General features: G+C 37.0%; 1 protein-coding gene and 1 non-coding gene across 3 annotated transcripts in view; both read left to right on the top strand.

The window, feature by feature from the left end:
• LARP4 (La ribonucleoprotein 4) overlaps positions 1–16,477 on the top strand; it is a 71,781-nt gene extending 55,304 nt beyond the window's left edge. For both annotated transcript variants that reach the window (XM_054591121.1, XM_054591120.1), the window contains exons 13-16: positions 5,089–5,250; positions 10,414–10,541; positions 10,657–10,825; positions 12,095–16,477. In XM_054591121.1, coding sequence (XP_054447096.1) covers positions 5,089–5,250; positions 10,414–10,541; positions 10,657–10,825; positions 12,095–12,433 — 798 coding nt within the window. In that variant the 3' untranslated portion in view covers positions 12,434–16,477. The remainder of the gene's footprint in view (positions 1–5,088; positions 5,251–10,413; positions 10,542–10,656; positions 10,826–12,094) is intronic.
• LOC129085161 (U6 spliceosomal RNA) lies at positions 4,829–4,932 on the top strand. The gene has a single exon (XR_008530664.1). It is a non-coding gene; the product is annotated as a U6 spliceosomal RNA (small nuclear RNA).
• Positions 16,478–21,922: the final 5,445 nt, after the last annotated feature.

Raw genomic sequence — 21,922 nt, 5'->3', positions numbered from 1 at the left:
ATAGAGACTGTTTACCATCTCTTAACTGGAGCAAAAAGCTGTTGAGGAATAAAAATAGTGTAGGAAGATGCATACGTCTCAAGAAAACCCTGCCTAGAATTTATAGATATACCATAAATGTGTAATATAATGCTTATTTTGCATGTTTAAGTAGTGAATTATATAAGTAGCATAGGCATAATTTACTATTTGTTTTGTGTGTGTGTGTGTGTGTGTGTGTGTGTATGCATATCACATTTATAAGTATTGAAAAACATACACATTTTCAAAGAAGAAAATCTATCGCATTACAAAGAATAGTCCTTATGGCAAAGTGTAAACTTTTTAAAACATTGCTTTTTTAATTTATAGTTTTATATACCATGTGCAGCCATGAGACTTCAGGCAGTAACTTTTTAAGGATACTATTGTGCAGTCACACCCTTAAGTGGACCTGACAATTGAGGAGAGGAGGGATTAGGTTTGAGGTCTGTGTAATATGTTGAAAATGTCTGGACTGAAAGTTGAGATGAAGAAAAAGACATAGGCATGTTTTCCGGTAGGAAGGGTAGGTGTGGGGTGCCCTTGTCCAGGAGTGAGATCTTAGCTAGAGATAAAATTTAGGATTTTTAAGCTTGCTTATAGTAACTGAATTCATAAGAGTAGGTGAGAGCATGACAGGGGAATTCTCTGTAGAGCAAGTGATTTTTTTAAAAAGGGCCAAGAGTGGAACCTTGGCGACTGTAGTAGCTTTGGGCTGAAAAAAAAGAGATTATTCATTATGTTGTTTGAAGTATCTGAGCAAAATCTGAGTGACGATGGCTGATAGGCCGGCAAATGGATATCTGGGTTTCAAATGAAGATGTGGGCTGAAAATATTTAAAGTGTACAACTCAGTGATTTTGGGTAAATTTTCAGAGTTGTGTAGCAAAAAAGTCACCAAAAAGTTAAAAAGATTGTTTTAAGGATTGCATATAGATAGTAGTTGAAGTCATGGATAAAGGATATCACAGAGAGAGAGTATGAAGGTGAAAAGTAGTAACCATGTGTAAACCAAACCACCCTGGCTGGTGTGGCTCGGTTGGAGCATTGTCTCTTAACTGACAGACTGTAATTTCGATTCCTGGTCAGGGCACACACCTAAGTTGCGGGTTTGGTCTCCATTCAGGTGCATACAGTCCCTGGTCAGGGTGCATACAGGAGGCAACCAGTTGATGCTTCTCTCTTGCATTGATGTTTCTCTCTCCCTTCCTTTCTGAAAGGAATGGAAAAAAAAAATGTCCTTGGGTGAGGATAAATAAAAAGAAAAGAAACAAAAACCATCCAAAGAAGTAGACAGGGAGGAAAGAACACATGACTGTTAGCTCTGAGAATCAAGAGAAATGGGTATTGTAGAAGCTAAGGGAGAAATGAACTCCCATGCCAAATGCTGTAGTAAGGCCAGGGAAAAAAAGTTTTCCAGCTTTTGTATTGTGGAAGTCATTGATGATTTGTCAAAGCAACCCCTGTGGTGTGATGAATACCGAGGTGAGGAAGTAGAGAAGGAGGTACAGCAATGAAAGGTTTGTCAAAGGATAGTGATAGGTGAAAAGAAGGATATTATTCTGTCTTGAGACTATGTGGAAGGAAAACAGATGGTGGCAAATTTATGTGAGGTAGGGTTTTTTTGCTATGAAAGAGGATATAACTAATTTAGAAAGCAAACAATAGTGGAAATTGATTAGAAGGCTTAGGAGTGTGGCCAAGTTTGCAAAAGAAACAGGAGAGGGAGCTGAGTAAAGATTAAGTAGCATTGATAAGGGCTTATGATGACTTCTGGTCAAGATGGCAGCATAGGTAAACACTGCTCACCTGCTCACTCAGCCACTCTCAGAATTACAACTATAGAACAACCATTATACAGAACCATCAGAAATCAAGTTGAATCGAAGTCTGACGACTACAGAATTAAAGAAACCACATCTATCCAGACTGGTAGGAGGAGAGGATATGCAAAATGGGCTGGTCCCACACTAGGCCCCCCCAGCCGAGGGTTCCGGTGCCAGTAAGATAAGTCCCCATAACTCCTGGCTGCAAAAACTAGAGGGGACTGAGTCAGTGGAAGAAACTTCTGGAGTCCCAAGCAGTCCGTCTTAAAGAACCCACACATGGACTTACTCAGACTCACCCCCTCTGATATCTAGCTGTAGGGTAGCAACTGGAAAGGCACCAGTGGCACAGAAAGAGAAACTGAAGTGTCTGGCATCAAGGTGAGAGTTGGGAGAGGGGGGCAGCTTTTTTCCAGACAGAATGGGGGGTAAAGGCCACTGTTTTTTATTTTCTAAACACTCCTCCCACAGAGCCACAAAGCAAGCATTTGGTAGGCAGGTGCCACATCTGAGATTCCATCAACCTGACTCTTTGCCCTGCCCTGGAGATCCCCTGAGGCTCCATCCCAACCAGTTTAGAGGCCCACTCAAGCTGTTAACAGTGGCTTTTCCATATGAGTGGCTGGTCCTGACACATGCTTCACAACTTCCTAAATCCTCTCAAACAAGCAACAGCCAGCCTCATTGACCCCCCAGCCCATGTACCTCTTGCTAAGTGGCCCTAGGACCAGCGCTAGTAGCAGCCAGCCTGGATTCACAGCTTGGCTTTGCCTGGGGATCTTCAAACCCAACACAAGTAGTGGCCATCTCAGATTGCTTTATAGCTCAAGCAGAGTGGCCCCAGGCAAAACACAGGAGTAGGCTGACCTTGCCTTGCACCAAAAAGGAAACCACAGAACCTGCACACCCAGTGGACAGCTACCGAACACCTCGGAGCACCACTACCCAGCCCCTGCACAGCCGATCCTCCACAGAGGGCGGAGGTTGGTGGTTAGTGGTCACAGCCAGTCCTTGCAGCCAACCAACCTAGGTAAAACCCTCCCATTGATCTGCGAACAGCAACCAAGGCTCGCTTACAAGAGGAGGTTGTACTCAGCCCACACAAAGAGTGCACTTTGAGTACTCAGCTTGGGTGACGAGAGACTGTGCCAGGACACGTACTACATTAGGCCACACTACCAAGATAGGGAATCATAGCAGCTGTACCTGATACATAGAAACAAACACAGGGAGGCTGCCAAAACAAGGAGATAAATGAAAGAACCGATCAAAACTCCAGAAAAAGAACTACTCAAAATGGACATAAGCAGTTTATCAGATGCAGAGTTCAAAACAGTGGTTATAAGGATGCTCAAGGAACTTAGTGAAGACCTCAACAGCATAAAAAAGACCCAGTCAGAAACAAAGGCTGCACTAACTCTAATAAAGAACAATTTACAGGGAGACAACAGTAGAATGGACGAAGCTGAGAATCAAATCAAAGATTTGGAACATAAGAAAGCAAAAAACAACCAGAACAAGAAGACGAAAGAATCCAGAAAAACAAGGATAGTATAAGCAACAATCCAACATTCACATCATAGGGGTGCCAGAAGGAGAAGTAAGGAGCAAGAAATTGGAAATCTATTTGAAAAAATAATGAAAGAAAACTTCCCTCATTTGGTCAAGGAGATAAACATGCAAGTCCAGGAAGCACACAGAGTCCTAAACAAGAACACAAAGAGGCCAACTCCAAGACACATCATAATCAAAATGCCAAAGATTACAAATAAAGAGAAACTCTTAAAAAGAGCAAGAGAAAAGCAGTTAAGTTACCTACAGGGAAGTTCCCATAAGACTGTCACCTGATTTCTCAAAAAAAAACTTTGCAGGCTAGAAGAAACTGGCAAGAAATCATCAAAGTCATGAAAAGCAGGGACCTACAGTCAAGACTGCTCTACCCAGCAAAGCTATCATTTAGAATAAAAGGGCAGATAAAGAGCTTCCCAGACAAGAGAAAACTAAAAATCATCATCACCAAACCATTATTATATGAAATGTTAAAGGGACTTATTTACAAAAAAGAAGATGAAATCTATGAACAATAAAATGGCAAAAATATGTATCTATCAACAATTGAGCCCTGGCTGGTGTGGTTCAGTGGATTGAGTGCTGGCCTGCGAACTAAAGGGGTCGCTGGTTCAATTCCCAGTCGAGGCACCTGCCTGGGTTGCAGGCCAGGTCCCGAGTAGGAGGTGCACAAGAAGCAACCACACATTGATGTTTCTTTCCCTCTTCTTTCTCCCCCTCTTCTCCTCTCTAAAAATAAATAAACAAAAACTTTTTTAAAAAACTGAATCTAAAAAACTAGGCAAACCAGAACAGAAACTGAGTCATGGATAAGGAGAACGTTTTGATGATTGCTACATGGGAGGGGGGTTTAGGGGAATGGTTAAAGAGATGAGGGGATTAAAAGTTCTAATTGGTAGTTACAGACTAGCCATGCGGATGTAAAGTACAGTGTAGGAAATGGAGCAGCTAAAGAACTCATACACATGACCCATGGACATGAACAGTGGTGGAGGGATTGCCTGAGGGAGTAGGGTGTGCTGGGTGGAGGGGGGCAAAGAGGGGAAAATTGGGACAACTCATAGTATAATCAATAAAATGTAATATTAAAAAACAGAGGTACATGGGCATAAACAAAAAATGACAATAAATGAGTACCTTTCAATAATAACCTTAAATGGATTAAATTTTATAATCAAAAGACACAGAATAGCTGAATGGATATAAAAACATGACCCATGTATAAATTTGCTGTCTACAAGAGAACCATCTCAGAACAAAAGATACGAACTGAAAGTGAAAGGATGGAGCCTTGCTCAGTGGTTGGAGTATCGTCCTGTAACTGAAAGGGGAGGGGGAAATTGGGGCAGCTGTAAATAGCATTATCAATAAAATACAATTATTTAAAAAGATAAGGAATAATGAAAGCATGTGCTCTCTTCGGCAGGCCATGTACTAAAGTTGGAAAGATACAGAGGTTAGAGCATGGTTCCCGCACAAGGATGATATGCAAATTTGTGAAGCATTCCATATTTCTTTTCCTAAGGCTAATGAGAGCTCAACTGAGATGAGAAGCCAAAAATGCATAGGGGATATTCTGTGCATTAGTTTTTTTTGAAGCTTTCAGCTTCTGTGATACAGGATTAGAGAATGAAATAGACATGTGACCTGTTTCATGATTTATGTCTTTTAGAGACCCCATCCTTCAGCAACTGAAGCAAAGGCTCCAACACCAAAGTTTGACTTACTAGCTTCAAATTTTCCTCCTTTACCTGGAAGTTCATCAAGAACACCAGGTGAACTTGTTTTGGAGAGTAGGATGTCTGATGTTGTTAAAGGTGTCTACAAAGAAAAGGTAAACATTTAAACGTCCAGTCTTCTACCTATGGGACTATTTAGCTTAGGTTTTCAGGATTATTACTTTAAATAAGTTTTTATTTATACCTAATAAGTATTTCTAACATAGTTTTTATTCATAGGATTTTCAGCATACTTTTGAGTTTTAAAAAGATTTAGGATAATTCTACCCAAGGTCAATAAAATGTTTTTTCACTTCTGCTTGGTAGAACCAATTAATGCAAGCCAAATGGAAAGTGGCATTTCCACTTAAGTGCCTGTAATTAACCAATGATATAAATGAATTCTAAGCTACTTTGGTAAACTTGTTCTTTCAAATAATAGTGAATGGATGTCAGAAGGTTGGGATACTCCATCCTATACTATTTTTGAGTGTAGACCTCTCCATGTGATAAATTTGCACCTCACAAATTTTTTTCTGCCCTTTTTTTCAGTATTTATCTCAGCTTATAATACCCTGCAGTCACCTTCAAGTCCACCTTTTTCTCCTGACATTTATCCCTGTATTTCTAATTAACATGGTTATACTGTTGTTTCTTGACTTTCCAGTTTTATATGTTGTCTGTTAGCTTTACAGAAGCTAAGGATTTAGCTCTCTTAACAGCAACATAGTCTTCTCATCTTCCCAGTAGATTTTACTTCATCATATCTAGGATACGATCAAGTACAAGATGTCCCATTATTTAATATCACTAAGAAAGTAAAAAGCATTGCCATTTAGACTAGGACATGCCATCATTGTAAATCACATCCCTCTCTCTCTCTCTCTCTCTTTCTCTCTCTCTCTTCATTTTTTATTTTTTTTCATAACAGCCTCATAGTATACTGTTACTGTTTCTTCTTTCCTATACTCTCAGTGGCCTGCTGCACAGCTCTGTTCCTGAAACTTCCCTTCACCATCATCCTGGGAATTTTCCTTACTCTCTTTTGTTAGATTCTCCTCTTTTTCTTGCTATTGTTTCACTTCGCCATATTGTGAAGGGTTACATTTTCCCAAGTTTCCTGAATAAGTGGTTTTTAGTATAAATTTGTAGAGATCTTACATTCTGAAAATATTTTTCTGTTCTCACACTGTTATCAGTAGCTTATCTCTAGAATTCTCTGTATTAAAATTCTCTGTTAGAATTCATTCTACTGTTGATGAGTATTTGAACTGTTGTTTCCCTTGACATTTTGAAGGTATTTCACTGTGTTGTTTAAAAAAAAAGTGCAATATCAGCATTACTTTGTCAATTCTAAGATAAACATTCTTTTCACATTGTTTTTTAAAGATTTTATTTATTTTCTGTTAGAGGGGAAAGGAGAGAGAAAGAGAGGGAAGGAAACATAAATCGGTTGCAGGGGGCCTGCCTCCAACCCAGGCATGCACCCCAACCTGGAATCAAGCCAGCAACGTTTCAGCTCACAGGCCTGCGCTCGATCCACTGAGCCACACCAGCTGGGGCTTTTTTCACATAGTTCACCCTTGAAAATCAGTCTGTCTTTTAATTGAAAGCTATTGTAGCCCTGGCTGGTGTGGCTCAGGGGATTGAGCACTGGACTGCAAACTGAGAGGTCGAAGGTTTGATTCTCTGTCAGGGCACATGCCTGTGTTACAGACCAGGTCTCTGGTTGGGGGCGTGCAAGAGGCAAATGGATTGATGTTTCTCTTGCACGTTGATGTTTCTCTCCCTCTCCTTCCTCCTTTCCCCTGTTAAAATATAATAAATAAAATCTTAAAAATGAAAAATAAAAGCTATTATAGTTTAAGTGGCAGTGTAGAAAACAATGTTTTTTTTACACTTGATGGCCACTCAGCATTTGGAATTATGATACACATGCACGTAAATTTTTAAAGCACAATAATAAAGTGTACTTCCTTTGTAATGCCAACTCACAGTTGTGGGCTGAAAACACCAGTACCTTAATAGTGCCCTGTGTCTCTTCTGCTTATTTACAGATCTTCTTGTTCTTCGCCTTTTCTCCCCAAGAGATAAATGATCCTGATTTTGCTATAAAAATTTCCTTGCTTTTCTTTAGAGCTTTACCATTCTGAGTTAGGAAACTTTTTCTGTAGAGAGCCAGATAGTAAATATTTTAGGTTTTGTGGGCCACATACTGTTGTGTATTCTGTGTTTGTTTTTAAAGCCCTTAAAAACACACTATTCTGCCCTGGCTGGTGTGGCTTAGTTCATTTCCCGCTGAGGGCATATGCCTGGGTTGCTAGTTCAGTCCCAGGTTGGGGCACATAGGAGATGCAACTGATAGATGTTTCTCACATTGGTGTTCCGCTCCCTGTCTCCCTCTGTTACTCTTTTTCTAAATAAATAAATGAAATCTTTATTTTTTTATTTTTTAATTGTATTTTTTTCTACTACCATTTATCCACCAATAAAATATTTAGAAAAAACTTATTATTCTTAGCTTGTAGGCCATACCAACACAAGTCACAGGCTGGATTTGGCCAGCGGGCCTTGGTTTACCAACTGCTAACCTAAAACAGTATACTGTTGAGTGTGCTTGTTTTTGAACACTACGTAAATGGAAATATACAATATTTATTCTTCTGTTACTTCTCTTCTGTATTGTATGAAATTTATCACTGTTTATAGAGACAATTATTTCATTTTGCACTGTGTGTAATATTTTAAGAATATAATATTTAAAGTTTTTTTTTAAGAATATTACATTCTATTGATGAAGAGTTGAACTATTTTTTGTCTGTTTACCATTATAAGCTCTCAATTTTTCAAACGTTTTTGTGAGCAAGAACATTTCTAGGGTATATACATAGTGAAATTGCTGAGTGATAGGGTTTGTTTTGTTGTTTTTTATGAAGAGTCATTTATTTCTCACATTTTTAAATCAGGTTAAATCTTTAATATGGTTCTATTTGGCAGTCATTCCTTTAGAGTTTGTTCCTTTTATATCTGCTTCGGAAACAATTTAACTTTCAGAGATTCTTCTCAGAAACTTGTGGTTTTGATTTCTGATTCTCCTATGACCTGTTCCCTGTCCCCCACACCCCCCAACCGTACTCCCCGATGGCTTTTAAGAACATTTTCTTTATCTCGGGTATTCTGCGAAATTTCATGATGATGTATCTTGCTGTGGTATTCCACCGCCACCCCACCCCCCAAGCCATTTTACTGCATGCTTGGTGGGCTTTTTTAAATCTGGAAACTCATTATCTTCCATGTGGGAAAAACTTTTTTGTGTTTCTCTTTGATAATTTTTTGCCTCTTCTCTCTCTCTCTCGAACTCTTGATATTGGACCTTGGTTTTCTTGTTTTGGCTTTCCTAATTTAGATCTTTGTACTTGTCTTATTTTTCTTTTTCTTGTTTTAATTGTAAAGTATAACGTCAATTTATGATCTTAAGTGTGTACAGTTCAATAATGTTAAATACATTCATATTGTTGTACAACCAATCTCCAGAACTCTTTTTATCTTACCGAACTAAAACACTACCATTAAACAGCAAATCCCATTCTTCCTTCCCTCAGCCCCTGGCAACCAGCATCTACTTTGTCTCTATGAGTTTGGCTGTTATAGTTACCTCATATAAGAAGAATCACAGAGTATTTTGTCCTTTTGTAGCTAGCTTATTTCAATTAGCATGATGTCCTCAAGATTCATCCATTGTTGGGGCATGTGTCATTACTTTATTCCTTTCATTGTGCAATAATATTTCATTGTATCAATATACAGTAGTCCCCCCCATCCAAATTTTGCTTTATGATTTCAATTACCCATGGCAACCACCATATAAAAATATTAAGTGAAAAATTCCGGTAGTAAACAGCTCATAAGTTTTAAGTTGCATGCTGTTCTGAGCAGCATGCAGGGGATGTGAATGATCCCTTTGTCCAGCATCTGCACACTGTATACAGCACCCAGCCTTTAGTCTCTCTTGGTTATCGGGTTAGCTGTAATTGTGTCACAGTGCTTGTGTTCAAGTAACCCTTATTTTATTTAATAATGGCTCCAAAGCACAAGAGTAATGAGGCTGGAAATTTGTATATGCCAAATAGAAGCTGCAGAGTGTTTCCTTTAAATGAAATAGTGAATAAAATACAATAAGATATTTTGAGAGGCAAACCACATTCACAAAACCCTTATTACAGTATATTGTTTTAACTGTTCCATTTTATTTTTAGTTATTGCTATTAATTACTAGGCCTAATTTATAAATTAAACTTTATTATAGGTATGTACAAGTTTGTATAAGAAAAATCATAGTATATATTAGGTTTGGTACTATCTGCAATTTCAGGGGTTCTTGGAACATAGCCCCTGTGGATAAGGGGGGCACTGCTGTTTCACATTTTGTTTATCCATTCACCAGTTGATGAACATTTAGGTTCTTCTTACCTCTGGGCTATTACGAATAATGCTACTATGAACATTTGTGTATAGGTCTTTTGCAGACATAATGTTTTCCCCTGGATATGTACCCAGAAGTGAGTTGTCATAACTCTAAGTTTAACTTTTTGAGAAACCGCCTATTTCCTAAGTTGCTGCACCATTTTACATTGCCACCCTAAATGTTTGTGGGTTTCAGTGTCTCTATACCATCACTAACTTTTGTTACTGCCTGTCTTACTGATTATAGCCATCCTAGTTAATATAAAGTGGTTTCTTGATGTGGTTTTCATTTGCATTTCCCTAATGACTAATGATTTTGAACATCTTTTCATATGTGCTTGTTGGCCATTTGTATATCTTATTTGGAGAAATGTCTATTTTTATAAAAATAAATTTTTTAAAAAATATTTATTTACTTGTAGAGAGAGGAGAAGGAAGGGAGAAAGAGGGTGAGAAGCATTGATCAGTTGCCTCTCACACGCCCCCAACTGGGGACCTGGCCCACAACCCAGGCATGTCTCCTGGCTGGGAATTGAACCAGCACTCTTTTGATTTGCAGGCCGGCACTCAATCCACTGAGCTACCTATCTAAGTCCAATTTTTAAAAGACTTTTTTTATTGTTCAATTACAGTTGACATTCAGTATTATGATACTAGTTTCAGGTTTACAGCATAGCAGTTAGACATTTACATAACTTGCAAAGTGATCCCCCTAATGAGTCTCGTAGCCCCTGACACTATATATAATTATTGACTACATTCTCTATGCTGTACTTTACTGTGAGTACAATTTTGAAATATGTTTTTACTTTAAGGATGATGAAGAGTTGAGACAAGTCAGTTGCTCAGTTCCTGCAAAGGATGAACAGACAGGCTGCACCTCTGCCCAGCAACTCAATATAAGTACCAGCCCTTCATGTACAGCTGAGCCTCCCGCATTAAGGTACAGGTTTTAATATAGAAGATCTTCCACATTAAGATTGCTTTTTCTTCAGATCATTTGCTTACCTGTTTTTGTGTGCTATACTAAGTTTAACATCAAGCTCTTTTTATCTTAGCACAACTCAGCAAGAAAAGGATCTGATAGAGGATTCCACTGTTCAGAAGGATGTTCTCAACCAGACAACTATGTCAGTTTCTTTGCCAACTACTGCAAAGCCATCAAGGACAAATACTGCTTCACCATGCAATAGTAACATAAATGCAGCTGTAACTGTGCCCCTACAGGTACTTGATCGATTTAGTTTATGTGAGAAAAAAACAAAATAGGTTAAATAATGAGAAATTTCTTCCCCGTAGCTCTTTGCTCTAGCAGTCTTTTGGAAATAACCCAAATTAAGGCTGCCTTCATCCAAAAAAAAAAGCTAAAGGAGTTTAAAGTCACTGAAGAAATGGGGAATTTTTGTCACGTTGAAGGAGTGAAGAAGCTATTCGCTGTTTCTGTTTATTGCTTTTTTTCTGATCATACTATTACGGTTAAGTGAAGCTTATTTCTTACTCAGTTTATGTTGTATGTGTCATTTTGGGGCTAGTACAAAGAGACTTTGAGCCTTTTGTATTTTTAAACTTTAGTTAGTTAGTATAATGCTTAACAAGTCTGTGGAACCCATGAGGGACCACTCTGATTTATATTCAGTTTCTGTAATCATTTTTATTTAGGAAAATACAGAAAAAAAGTTCTGGAGATTGGTTGTACAATGATATGAATGTATTTAACACTACTGAACTATACACACTTAAGATGATAAATTGATGTCATATTTTACAATTAAAACAAAAAAGGGAAAAAACACAAGTTACCTATAATCCTTTCATTTATTGGTATAACTAGTAGCATTTTGGTATAGCTCTTTACTTTTTCTAGGTAAAGAACATTTTACCTTGTGATTTAATAATAACAGTAATAATAGAATAGCAGCTGCCAATTATTGAATACCTACTATGTGCTAGGACCACTGCTAAAGACTTCTTACATGCTTTATCACATTTTCACAGCACCCCCTGTTGTCCTCCGTTTTCAGGTGAGGTAAATTAAGACTTTTAATTAGTCTTCTATTAATATATCATTGGTTTCCAGCATGCTCTCCAGAGAATTTTATAAAATCCGTCTTAGGGTTCTTTGTAGCCAGGGAAGAAAGAATGAAATCTTTGTATTTCATCATAGGGATGGACCATTATTAATCTTAGTATGTCCTTCCTTGTTGGACATTTAGGTTGTTTCCAGTTTTTTTCATCACTATAAACAATTCTGACGTGAAAATCCTTCAGATGAATTCCTCAAGTGAAATTTTTGTTTCATATGTAAATTGCAGCTGTTTTTGTTATCTTCAGTAAATGTACTTTTTTAAAAAGATTGTACTGATACAAATTCATAACATTGTACATGAAAGTGCCTATTACCCTTTCCTAGAAAATAAAGTTAATGCTATCCTTTTTGTACTTTATTACTTAGAGAATGTGCACCATAAATATTTTTTGTGTATCTTTGCTTCAAAGGAACCCCGAAAGTTAAGTTACGCTGAAGTGTGCCAGAAGCCCCCTAAAGAGCCTTCTCCAGGTCCTGTGCAGCCACTACGAGAACTTCGCTCCAATGTAGTGTCTCCCACGAAAAATGAAGAGAACGGAACTCCTGAGAAGTCCATTGAGAAACTACATGAGAAGCCAGAAGCAAGGGCTAATAAGGATTATTCTGGCTTCCGAGGCAATAACATTCCCAGGGGAACAGCTGGAAAAATCAGGGAACAGAGACGCCAGTTTGGCCATAGGGCTATACCTCAGGGAGTGACTCGACGTAATGGCAAAGAGCAATATGTGCCACCCAGATCACCAAAGTAAAAACAAACAAACGAAACTTCAAAACCTCTCTCTCTTCCCATTAAACTTGAGCCGTGGCTATGTTGAACTATTTTGGAAGGGAGTGGGTAACCAGGAAGGAAAAAGGAGAAAGTATATCCTTAAATCATTGTGGATTTTGGAGTTGTGAGCAGTAGAATCCCAAAATTCATCTCTGAAGTGATTTTAAAATGCTGGAGGATTCTAATCAGTATAAATATATATATATGTATACATATATAAAAGTATAATTTTTCTATTTTTGTTTTTGATTTTAATTTTCAGAGATCTGCCTGGAATCAATTTTGAGGGTTCAGGTTTAGCTTGGGGGAAAAATAACATATTACACATCCTTCAGTATAGGAGACGAGGGAGTAAGAGAAAATATTTTTTGAAGAAGCATTTCTGTAAAATTAGAAATTACTTTTTTTAATCTATTTAAAGTTTGGCTTGGAGAATGCCATCTCTGCCTACATGGCCTTGTGTTGCAAAGCAGATCAGTGGCTGGGGTGCCTGTTGTGCTGAGTGTGTGCAAGGGTGACTGAAGCCAAGTCTATTGTCATATTAGAAAAGGATTTGAAATCTGAATGTAACGCATACTTGAGTAGGTTTTTTTCCAGTTTAATATGTAGTCTCTTTTTGAGCTTACTAGTATTTCATTCAATAAGCTTTTAAACTCTGATTGTACTTGGAGATGTGACTGCCAATCAGTTTGATACTCAAGGAAAGAATGGGGGTTATTCAGATAATTAAAAAATCTTGGATCTGAGTAGGTAGGTCATATGGACTTCACAGGTTTAAATTGGCCTGTCATTTTTCCCCAAAAAATAGGAAATCGGGTTTTTATTTTTGTTGCTACGCTGTTACTCTCTGTTCTTTGACTGCCAACCCCCAAAAGCAAAATAACCACAAACACCTACATGATTGTATGTTTCTAACTGCCTTGACCAGTCTAGTCAAATCATATAACTGTTCTAAATTTCTGAATCGAACAATGAAATATTTTGCTCTTCTGTTCAAGTATTTAGAACTTTAGATACCAAAACAGTAGGGCAGACTGACCCTACAATAATTTATTTGTGTTAGTGTTAAAGATGAAACATTGTGATTAACTCTTAACATGGTAGATAGTGTAGAAGTAAAAGAAATTAGGCTTACTTTGGTGGCAACTTGTTCTGTTTACAGTGCATTTATCGCCTGCCTTTCTACCAGTACCACCAAAGGGAAAAGAAAAAAAAAAAAGACTTGGAATTCAGAGACAGAGCCAGCAAGTCAGGAGATTTTTGCGTTAATGTGAGAAAGATAGTTAAAGAAAATTAATACATAATTTCTCAGTGAATAAAGTTGTAGCTCTCATATTAAATAGGCAAGTTTACATGCTGGTGTTTAGAAAATGGCTAAAATGCTAAAAACATGTTGCATTAGTCTGTTTTATCCGTTTTAAGTCATGCCATTTTCTGAGTTCTGTGTAAGGCAGAGTTTGTTTTCTTTTTAGGGATAGTTTGTAATAGTAATAACTGTCCCTTGTGTTACTGAATGACATGTACAAATTGAAACTGTAAATTGTGAACACTGGAAAGCACCATTGTGACATAGAGTAAACATCTTAGTAATATATTAAAATGAATGTAAATGGAGGTTAAAATTACATTACTGTGAAACTCATCTTCCAACTCTTAAGTTAAGCTTTGGAGATTTGTATTAATAGGTAACTGTTCAGAGCTTTGAAAACTGCACATTTCTGTACAAGCCAGAATTATCGTTTCTTTGTAACTTATTCAGCTTGGTGATTGCTTTTGATTTGGTAGGTTGATAACATGATACACATTTAAGTAAGGAGAATCATTTCTATACACTATTTTTTTAAAATCATCTACTAGATGAAACATACAATTAACTACCTGTGCTGAAAATTGGAGGGGGGGGGAGTTTAGGTCCTTTTTTTAAAAAGTATTAATCATTGATTATATCTATGATAAAAGTGCTTATTTTGGTTTACTTAGATAATGCTGCAGTTGGTGGAAATGATAAACATTTAAAGTGTTAACACTCTGTGAATGCATTGGATTTAAGAGAATAAACATTTTATAAAAATCACTTGGTAAGGATTATAAACTTAATTATTGCACTTGAAATGAAACATTACTTTTTTTTTTTTACAATGTGTCACAGAAGTGGGCTTGTATTATTTGTATGCTTGTGTGACTTACTCCAGCTTTTGAAAACTAAGTATTCTAATTAAAACATAAGAAGAGTCTTCTTTTTGAAGAAAGCAAGTGTACTTTTTGCTTTTTCCCAAAATGTTATTGAAAGTAGAAATTTAAAGACATGACCTTACAAAATGTCTTATAAAATATATTGTTTTAATTTAATTTGCCTCATTACAACTAATAGTTCCCATTTTGATGGGATGTATTAGGAAGAATAAATGTGTGTGTATATAAAATATATATATTCACAGTATGTATTTAGCATTTATTTTATTACAGCAGATTTAAGGTTTGTATCTAAATGATACCTATGAATTGTGTGAAATCGTTGGCTTTTTGTAACTGATGAGGGTTGAGTATTCATTGTAGTTCAACTATTTATTTGGTTCTTTAGAAGGAGGAATTTAAATGTCACATTTTTTTCTTCACCTTATGACTGAACACTTCCTTGGGCTGTTGGAGGCTAAAATTAGATACAAATGATATTGAGTGTATGGTACAGTGATCTTCTGCCATAGTTCTTACTGCATGAAGAGAAAAGAGTCACACAAGTTTACCACCTTGCACTTAGAGAAGGTATATAGAGATACTGTAAAACTCTATCTCCATTTTCTTCTATCCTGATAAGGTTTTCATGCTATCTAGGGCCTGTCTCTCATCTAGTAACTTCATTTTTGCAAGTATAGACACTGGCATTCGTAAGACTGATCTGTCTAAATTTTTTTAACTGGATTTGGGAAGAAGATAAAATCTTTTCAGTAATATGGTTTATTGTTGTCATTTTATGTGCTCAATTTGCATGTGATCAGATGACATGCAGATTTTTAATTTATTTTTGGTTCCTAAAATTAAGGTAGCTTGAATATTGTTTCACATTCCTTTTTCTTTTTAAATAACCATGTTGGCTTTGCAAAAGATGTAATGATGGAGTGTTAGCGTCTGCTGGTGCAGAAAATAGTATTTAAAAGTTACTAATACTTTCTTTAGTTTTCTTAGTTATGGCCTTAATAATTAATCTTTTGGCTTAAATGTCCACTGGTTTTACTTTGATTACAGTTGAACAACACTGGGGTTAAGTCTCTGATATTTGTGTTGGCCATATGTGTTAACCATATTTTAAGGGTATCCATTTTGTTTTTACAGAAAAGATAAAATGTGGGATGCCAGTATATTCCTTTTGAAGGATTTTTTTAAAAATTCTTAAGTATATGATGGCAGTTTTTTTCCTAATTTTTAAAATTTCATTACAGTTTGGTGGCTATAAAATTTAACTTTAGGTTGTTTGGTGTATGCTAATTTGGCTTGTCTGAGCTTCCAAGAAAATACATAGACATTTCAGTTTTCATTAGCTGAATGAGGACATTTTAAGATATTGAAAGAAAATTTGTTTTCATGTTGAAAGTAAATTCTTTCAAAATTCACCTTATTAAATAAGTTAAAAGTTTTTTTGTTAAGCTGAGAACTTCTTATGATTTGCTGAGTAGATGGTTCCTAAAAGTATAACTCAGATAACCAACAGGCTATGTATAAAATAAAATGGTTTTATTTTCAGTTTTGCTGCAAAAAACACTGATGAGCAAATAGTATAAAGAAACATGATGTTGATTTTTTTTTTCTGATTCATGTGTCCCATGAGTGACATCTCTTAATATTTGGGTTTGTGGGGGTGGTCAGAACCAGTTATCTGGCTTCTGTTTTGTCCGTTGCTTAGGTTTGTTCCTGTTGTCAAAACTGTCTCCCCCCCCAAAAAAAATGGTGTGACACTGCTCATGCATATTATGTTAAAATGAGTACATCCTGTATTTGTATTTTTGTTTTCAACATTGCCAAGGTGCTATGGGAAATTAACAAAAATTAGAAAAAATAAAATTATTTAAAAACAGGATTGGTTTTCTTTTCTCCAGGTGATTTATGTCTAAAGACTACTGGTATTTACTTTTCAGCAATTTCATATGTTGCCCACTCTCTACTCCATCCCTATTCTGGTCTTGGCAGGCTTTTTTGTTTTATTTTGGGAAGGGGAGGGGCGGCAGGGTATGTGATGCTGCATCTGTAAAGTGAGCGCAGGGAGCTAAGGTTCAGCTTTCTGATTTGGGGGTTTTCTTATTTTTGTGTGAAGCAGTTACTGAAGGGGAAAAAATTATAGGTCAGTGTTCAGCTTAAGGATTTTGCTTTTATTGAGCAGATTATGGTCTGACTTTATATAAATTCTAGGCTTTTAAACTTATTTTCAAGAGAAAACCACTAGGTTTTCTTTACCTTTTCAATGACATCTTTGCTTTGATTGTATCAAACCCTAAAGCTAAAGGGTTTTAGTAGATTTTTAAAGGGGAAGTTCACTGAGAAATTTAAATAGGTCTTTTAAGCTTTTTTAAACTATGATAAGGCAAAATGGAAAAGCCAAGTGAATCTCTAACTTTCTAACAGCTGTTATCTGCGATGTGACAGTTCATCTTTTATTGAATGTAGTCCACCCTTACCTGCCAATTTCTCTTTCTGTGGTTTCAGTTACCCAAGACAGCCATGGTCCAAAAATATGAAATGGAAATTCCAGAAATAAACAGTTCCTAAGTTTTAAATGCCATGCTGTTCTGAGTAGCGAGAGCGCGCCTGGAATGCGAATCATCCCTTCGCCCAGCACACCCAGCTCTGTACACCGCTCCAGGTTATCGGCCCTACTGTCGGTGTATTGCAGTGCCCCCCCCCCCTTTTTTTTTTTTTGGTTAAGTAACCGTTATTTTATTTAATAATGGCCCCACAGGGCAAAAGTAATGAGGCTGGCAATTCAGATACGCCAGACAAGCCATGAAGTGCTTCCTCTAAGGAAAATGGTGAGTACAGTATAAGATACTTTCAGTGATTTCACTACCTACCAAGTTATGTGATCAGTATGAGGTGTCAGATTAAGTGTGAACATTCACTTTGATAATTAGCTGATTAGTAGCATTGCTCCTTTAAAACATCTAAAACTAATTTGCTCAAGTTGTTTGTCTTAAAGGAAACAGCTAATACCAGTGAGCAAAGTGATTCCATTAATAACAAGTTTACAGGGTTACATGCTAACACAGCTTTAGGGCCGTATGTCAAATTGTTCGTAAATTTATTTGGCCAAGAGGGGGTGATACGAAACAAATTTATCACAGTAGAAACTAATTCTAATGGGCTAACAACCAAATTGATAAACTTAGTTGTTTAGCCTTTTGAGCTGTATTTAAAATGACCTTATAACTATACCTTGTTAGAAAATTTTAACCTAAATATGTCTAAGTTTCAGGATGCTTGGAAATTTTTATGAAAGTCTCTGGAATGGAAACTGTCAAAACTGTCTTTAATTTGTATGGGGGTTTAAAGAAACTAGGATGTTTTCATTTTCTTCTGGTGTTATTGGAAGGAACAAACTACCTAAATGTTACCTTAAAATTCATTTTTGGTAGCTGTTATGCAGATCTTTGAAGTTGCTGTACTTCTCCCCTGTTACCTTTGCATTGGACTACTGCATTAGACTTAAATGACCATAGTAGAACTCCAGCCTTTAATATTACATAGGTTGTTACTTACATTTATACACTTACATTTTGAATGGTGCATCTGAGTTCTAATTTTGCTGCTTTTGCATTTCACATTTTGCCTGTACAAGTAACTATGACCTTGTCAAAACTGAGGGTATTGACTTAGCATTGGAGCTTATAATCATGATGAGTGAAATAGTCATTTAGTCAGTATTTATTGCATGCTGTATTCCAGGCACTGTGTTAGGCAGCAAAAAAAATTCCCGTCCTTACATGAATTGTAAAACTAGAGCAGTAGTATATATAAAAGCTGGAATTAGTATCTACATGATTGGAGTGGGGGCATGGTCCAAGGATAGACTGCTTTCCTGAGAAACAGGACAGATATCTGAGAGAGTAGATAATTAGGTGAGTGAGAGGGTGATGATCCAGAGGCAGGAAGAGCCTTGTGATGCATTAGAAGAATCGTGTCCTGTAAATAAAGCATGAGGAACATTACTCCATCTTCCAAGATGAGGCTGGAGAAAAAGGTTAAGAGCCAGACTCCTTGGATTTGGAATTTGTGCATCATGGAGAACAGAGGAGAGACCAGTTAGGTATACCCGATGTTGGTAACGGAGCAAGGTGAAACATTTGAGAAACAATTAGGAGCAGGACTGGAAAGGATTAGATACGGAAAATGAGAAAGGAAGGCATCCATGAATTTGTGTCTTTGGTACTGGATGGAAGTTGGTGCCATTCACCATAATTGGATACATTGGTGAAGTTTTTGTGGGGAGGGAGATGTGTACAGTTCTGAGATGGTTATGCTTGTTCTCTGCAGAATATCTGATAATCCTAACAATGGCAAAGTGGGTGCAAAAATAATTCCTAAAATCATTCCCTTTAGGTCCAAAAGGCATACTTCATTTCTAACATAGGGTGGTGGTCATTAGATTACATTTCCTTTGAGCTAATTTTAAGTGTTAGGGACAGGGCTAAAAACTGTTTGGTTTTTATTTGCTCCTATATCTCCAAAGTGTTGTTACCTTAATTCCAGTTATCCTCTCTCATCTGGACAGTCTCCAGGTCACCAGTTACTGTGCTGAGCACTTAACATGATTTTATTCAAGACTTAATTGTTCTAGTCCTCACCAATAAGGTCTGTGATGTATTGGAGAGGAATAAAAAGCATTAAACTTGTCAATGATTGTTACCTCTAAACATTTTCTGTTGTCAACTTGCCATTTTTTGTAGATCCCTAAAAGACATAATTCATGCCTGCAACCAATTGTGTGCTGAAAATAATGTAACACCCATAAGCATGGCTTGAAGGAGGTACAGTTTGAATGTATATCACTATCCTCCCCACCCCACAGACCTCGAATGAAATTTTAGGCTTCCCATAGCTTTAGCCAACTCTGCTACTAGTCTTGGTGTATTGTGTTGGCCAAAAGGTTCGTTTAGTGTTTTGCGTAAAAAAAAAGACATTTTTAATTTTCACCAATAAATTTATTGATTTGGATGTTTTGAATGTGTTGGCTATCTCCCACGTGGTAGAATGTTGGTTCTCAAGTAATATCTCGATCGCTATCAGCTTCAACTGGTCTACCTGACTGTGGACCACCATCCAGCGAGAAGTCTCCAGCACAAAACATCGCAAACCACTTTTGACACTTTCGATCGATCACAGCATCATCACCATACACCACACAAATCTTTTGCACTTCAGTTGTGTTTCCTTTCTTGAAATAATAAAGCATAACATGCTGAAAATGTTGCGTATTTTCCTCCGTCTTCAATATTAAAATGGCTACACCAAAATTCACCAATTTGGATAAGGTTTGTTTGGTTTTTTTTTAATGCATGCTGATAAGAGAATTGTCACAATACAATATAACAAAACTGTTTTTGAATGAAGTTCAAGACAACTAAGCACTACTAGAGCCATTGTATGGAGAAGAACCAAACGAACTTTTTGGCCAACCCAATATTTAGGCAAGTCATTTTCTCAGCTTCTTTAATCATCTACAATATAAAGGAGTAAGAGCAAACGCTCTTCAAAAATTCCAGACATAAACATAAAATTTTTAAAACAATTTTGTTGTATCTTACCACTTTTATTGTGGATGTATGGCTATTTGTGCAGCATGCCAGTTTTCGTCAGTATTCAAACTTTTAGAAAATAACCACATACTAACTCTCCATGACCTTAATTGTTCCATTTAGATCTTATATCTAAGTCAAGATACTAGGGGCACAGGATGCTAAAATTACAAAATTCCTACCCTTAATAATTTTGGAGTCAAGCATTCATTTTAAGTCAAAATATTACTATAAATTGTTTTGAATGCTTTGATAGGGATGCACAGGAAATAGTGGTCAGCCAGTGGTGGGGAAGGCATTAACTTTCCAAGTTGAAGCTTCAGGATGTGCTGGCTAGGCACGCAAAGGAAGAAGGACTAGCATAGTGGTAATGAAAAATGTAAGCAAAGAAACGTTGCCCTGGCTGGTGTGGCTCAGTGGATTGAGAGCCAGCCTGCAAACCAAAAGATCGCCAGTTGGATTCCCAGTCAGGGCGCGTGCCTGGGCTGCATGAAGGCCCTGTCCCCAGTTGGGGGCATGTGAGAGGCAACTGATGAATGTAACTTGCACATTGTTGTTTCCTCTTCCTTTCCCTTTCTCTAAAAGTAAAGAAAAAATCTTTAAAAACAGAATAGAAAAAGCATAATAATTTGGAATGAGTGGAGCATAGATTCCAATAGAGTGACAAAAGAAAAGCTGAATTTCCTTTCTAAAATCACTATCAATTGTATGCTAAGAAAATGAATTTTCATTTGATTCTGTAGGGAATGGAAAAGCACTGAAAGGCTTTGAGTAGAGGATTATGGTTCGATTTGAAGTTGAGGACACAACTTTGGTGGTTATGTAAATGGTTGGGAAATAATTGTCTAGGTGGGAGTGAGGTTTGGAATTAAGGAAGCAGCAGTTTAATGTGGCATGATAAGATAATTACCAAAAGATGTCCAAATCCTAATACCCAGAACCTGTGAAAGTTACTTTTTATAGCAAAAGGGGTTCTGCAGATGGGATTAAGCATCTTGAAATGGGGAGGGTAGCCTGGATTATCCAGGTGAGCCCAATATAATCACAAAAGTAATCTAAGAGGAAGGCAGGAGATCAGAGTCCATTGGTAGCAGATGTGACGATGGAAGATTAAAGTGATGCATCTGTGAGCCAAGAAATGCCAGCAGCCTCTGGAGGCTGGAAGAGACAAGGAAAAAAAGATTCTCTCCTGGGTCTTCCAGAATGAACCAGCACAGGCAACACCATTTCAGTCCCATAACATTTATTTTGGATTTCTGACCTCCAGAACTCAGAGAATAAATGCGTTGTGCTAACCCACTAAGTTTCTGGTAATTTGTTACAGCAACAATAGGAAATTAGTCAGAGAGCAGGATTTAAGGAGGTAGAATGGACAGGAATTTGCATCTGGTTGGATGTGAGAATGTGGAGGAGATTTTAGGATGACCTTGACACAAGTAACCTGACAAGTCATAAATAAGATTAGGTTACAGAACGAGAGGAGAGTTAAGTACAGAACCTTGGAAAATATCAAAATTGGCAAATAAAAAAATTATGTATCTACCCATATTTTGGCAAGGGTGGGAAGAAACAGCAGTTGTCCTCTACTGCTATGGGAGTATAAATAGGTAAAAACAATTTTGGAGAGCAATTTGGCTCTATTTAGAGAAAGTAATGAGCATACCTTGTAACCACATTCCACTTCTAAG

The sequence above is a fragment of the Pteronotus mesoamericanus genome, unplaced genomic scaffold (genome assembly GCF_021234165.1).
Source record: "Pteronotus mesoamericanus isolate MK-2021 breed Mesoamerican mustached bat unplaced genomic scaffold, CSHL_Meso_final scaffold_21, whole genome shotgun sequence".
Lineage (NCBI taxonomy): Eukaryota > Metazoa > Chordata > Mammalia > Chiroptera > Mormoopidae > Pteronotus > Pteronotus mesoamericanus.
Note: the sequence above shows the minus strand (reverse complement) of the source record. Positions and strands in the feature narration are given on the sequence as shown.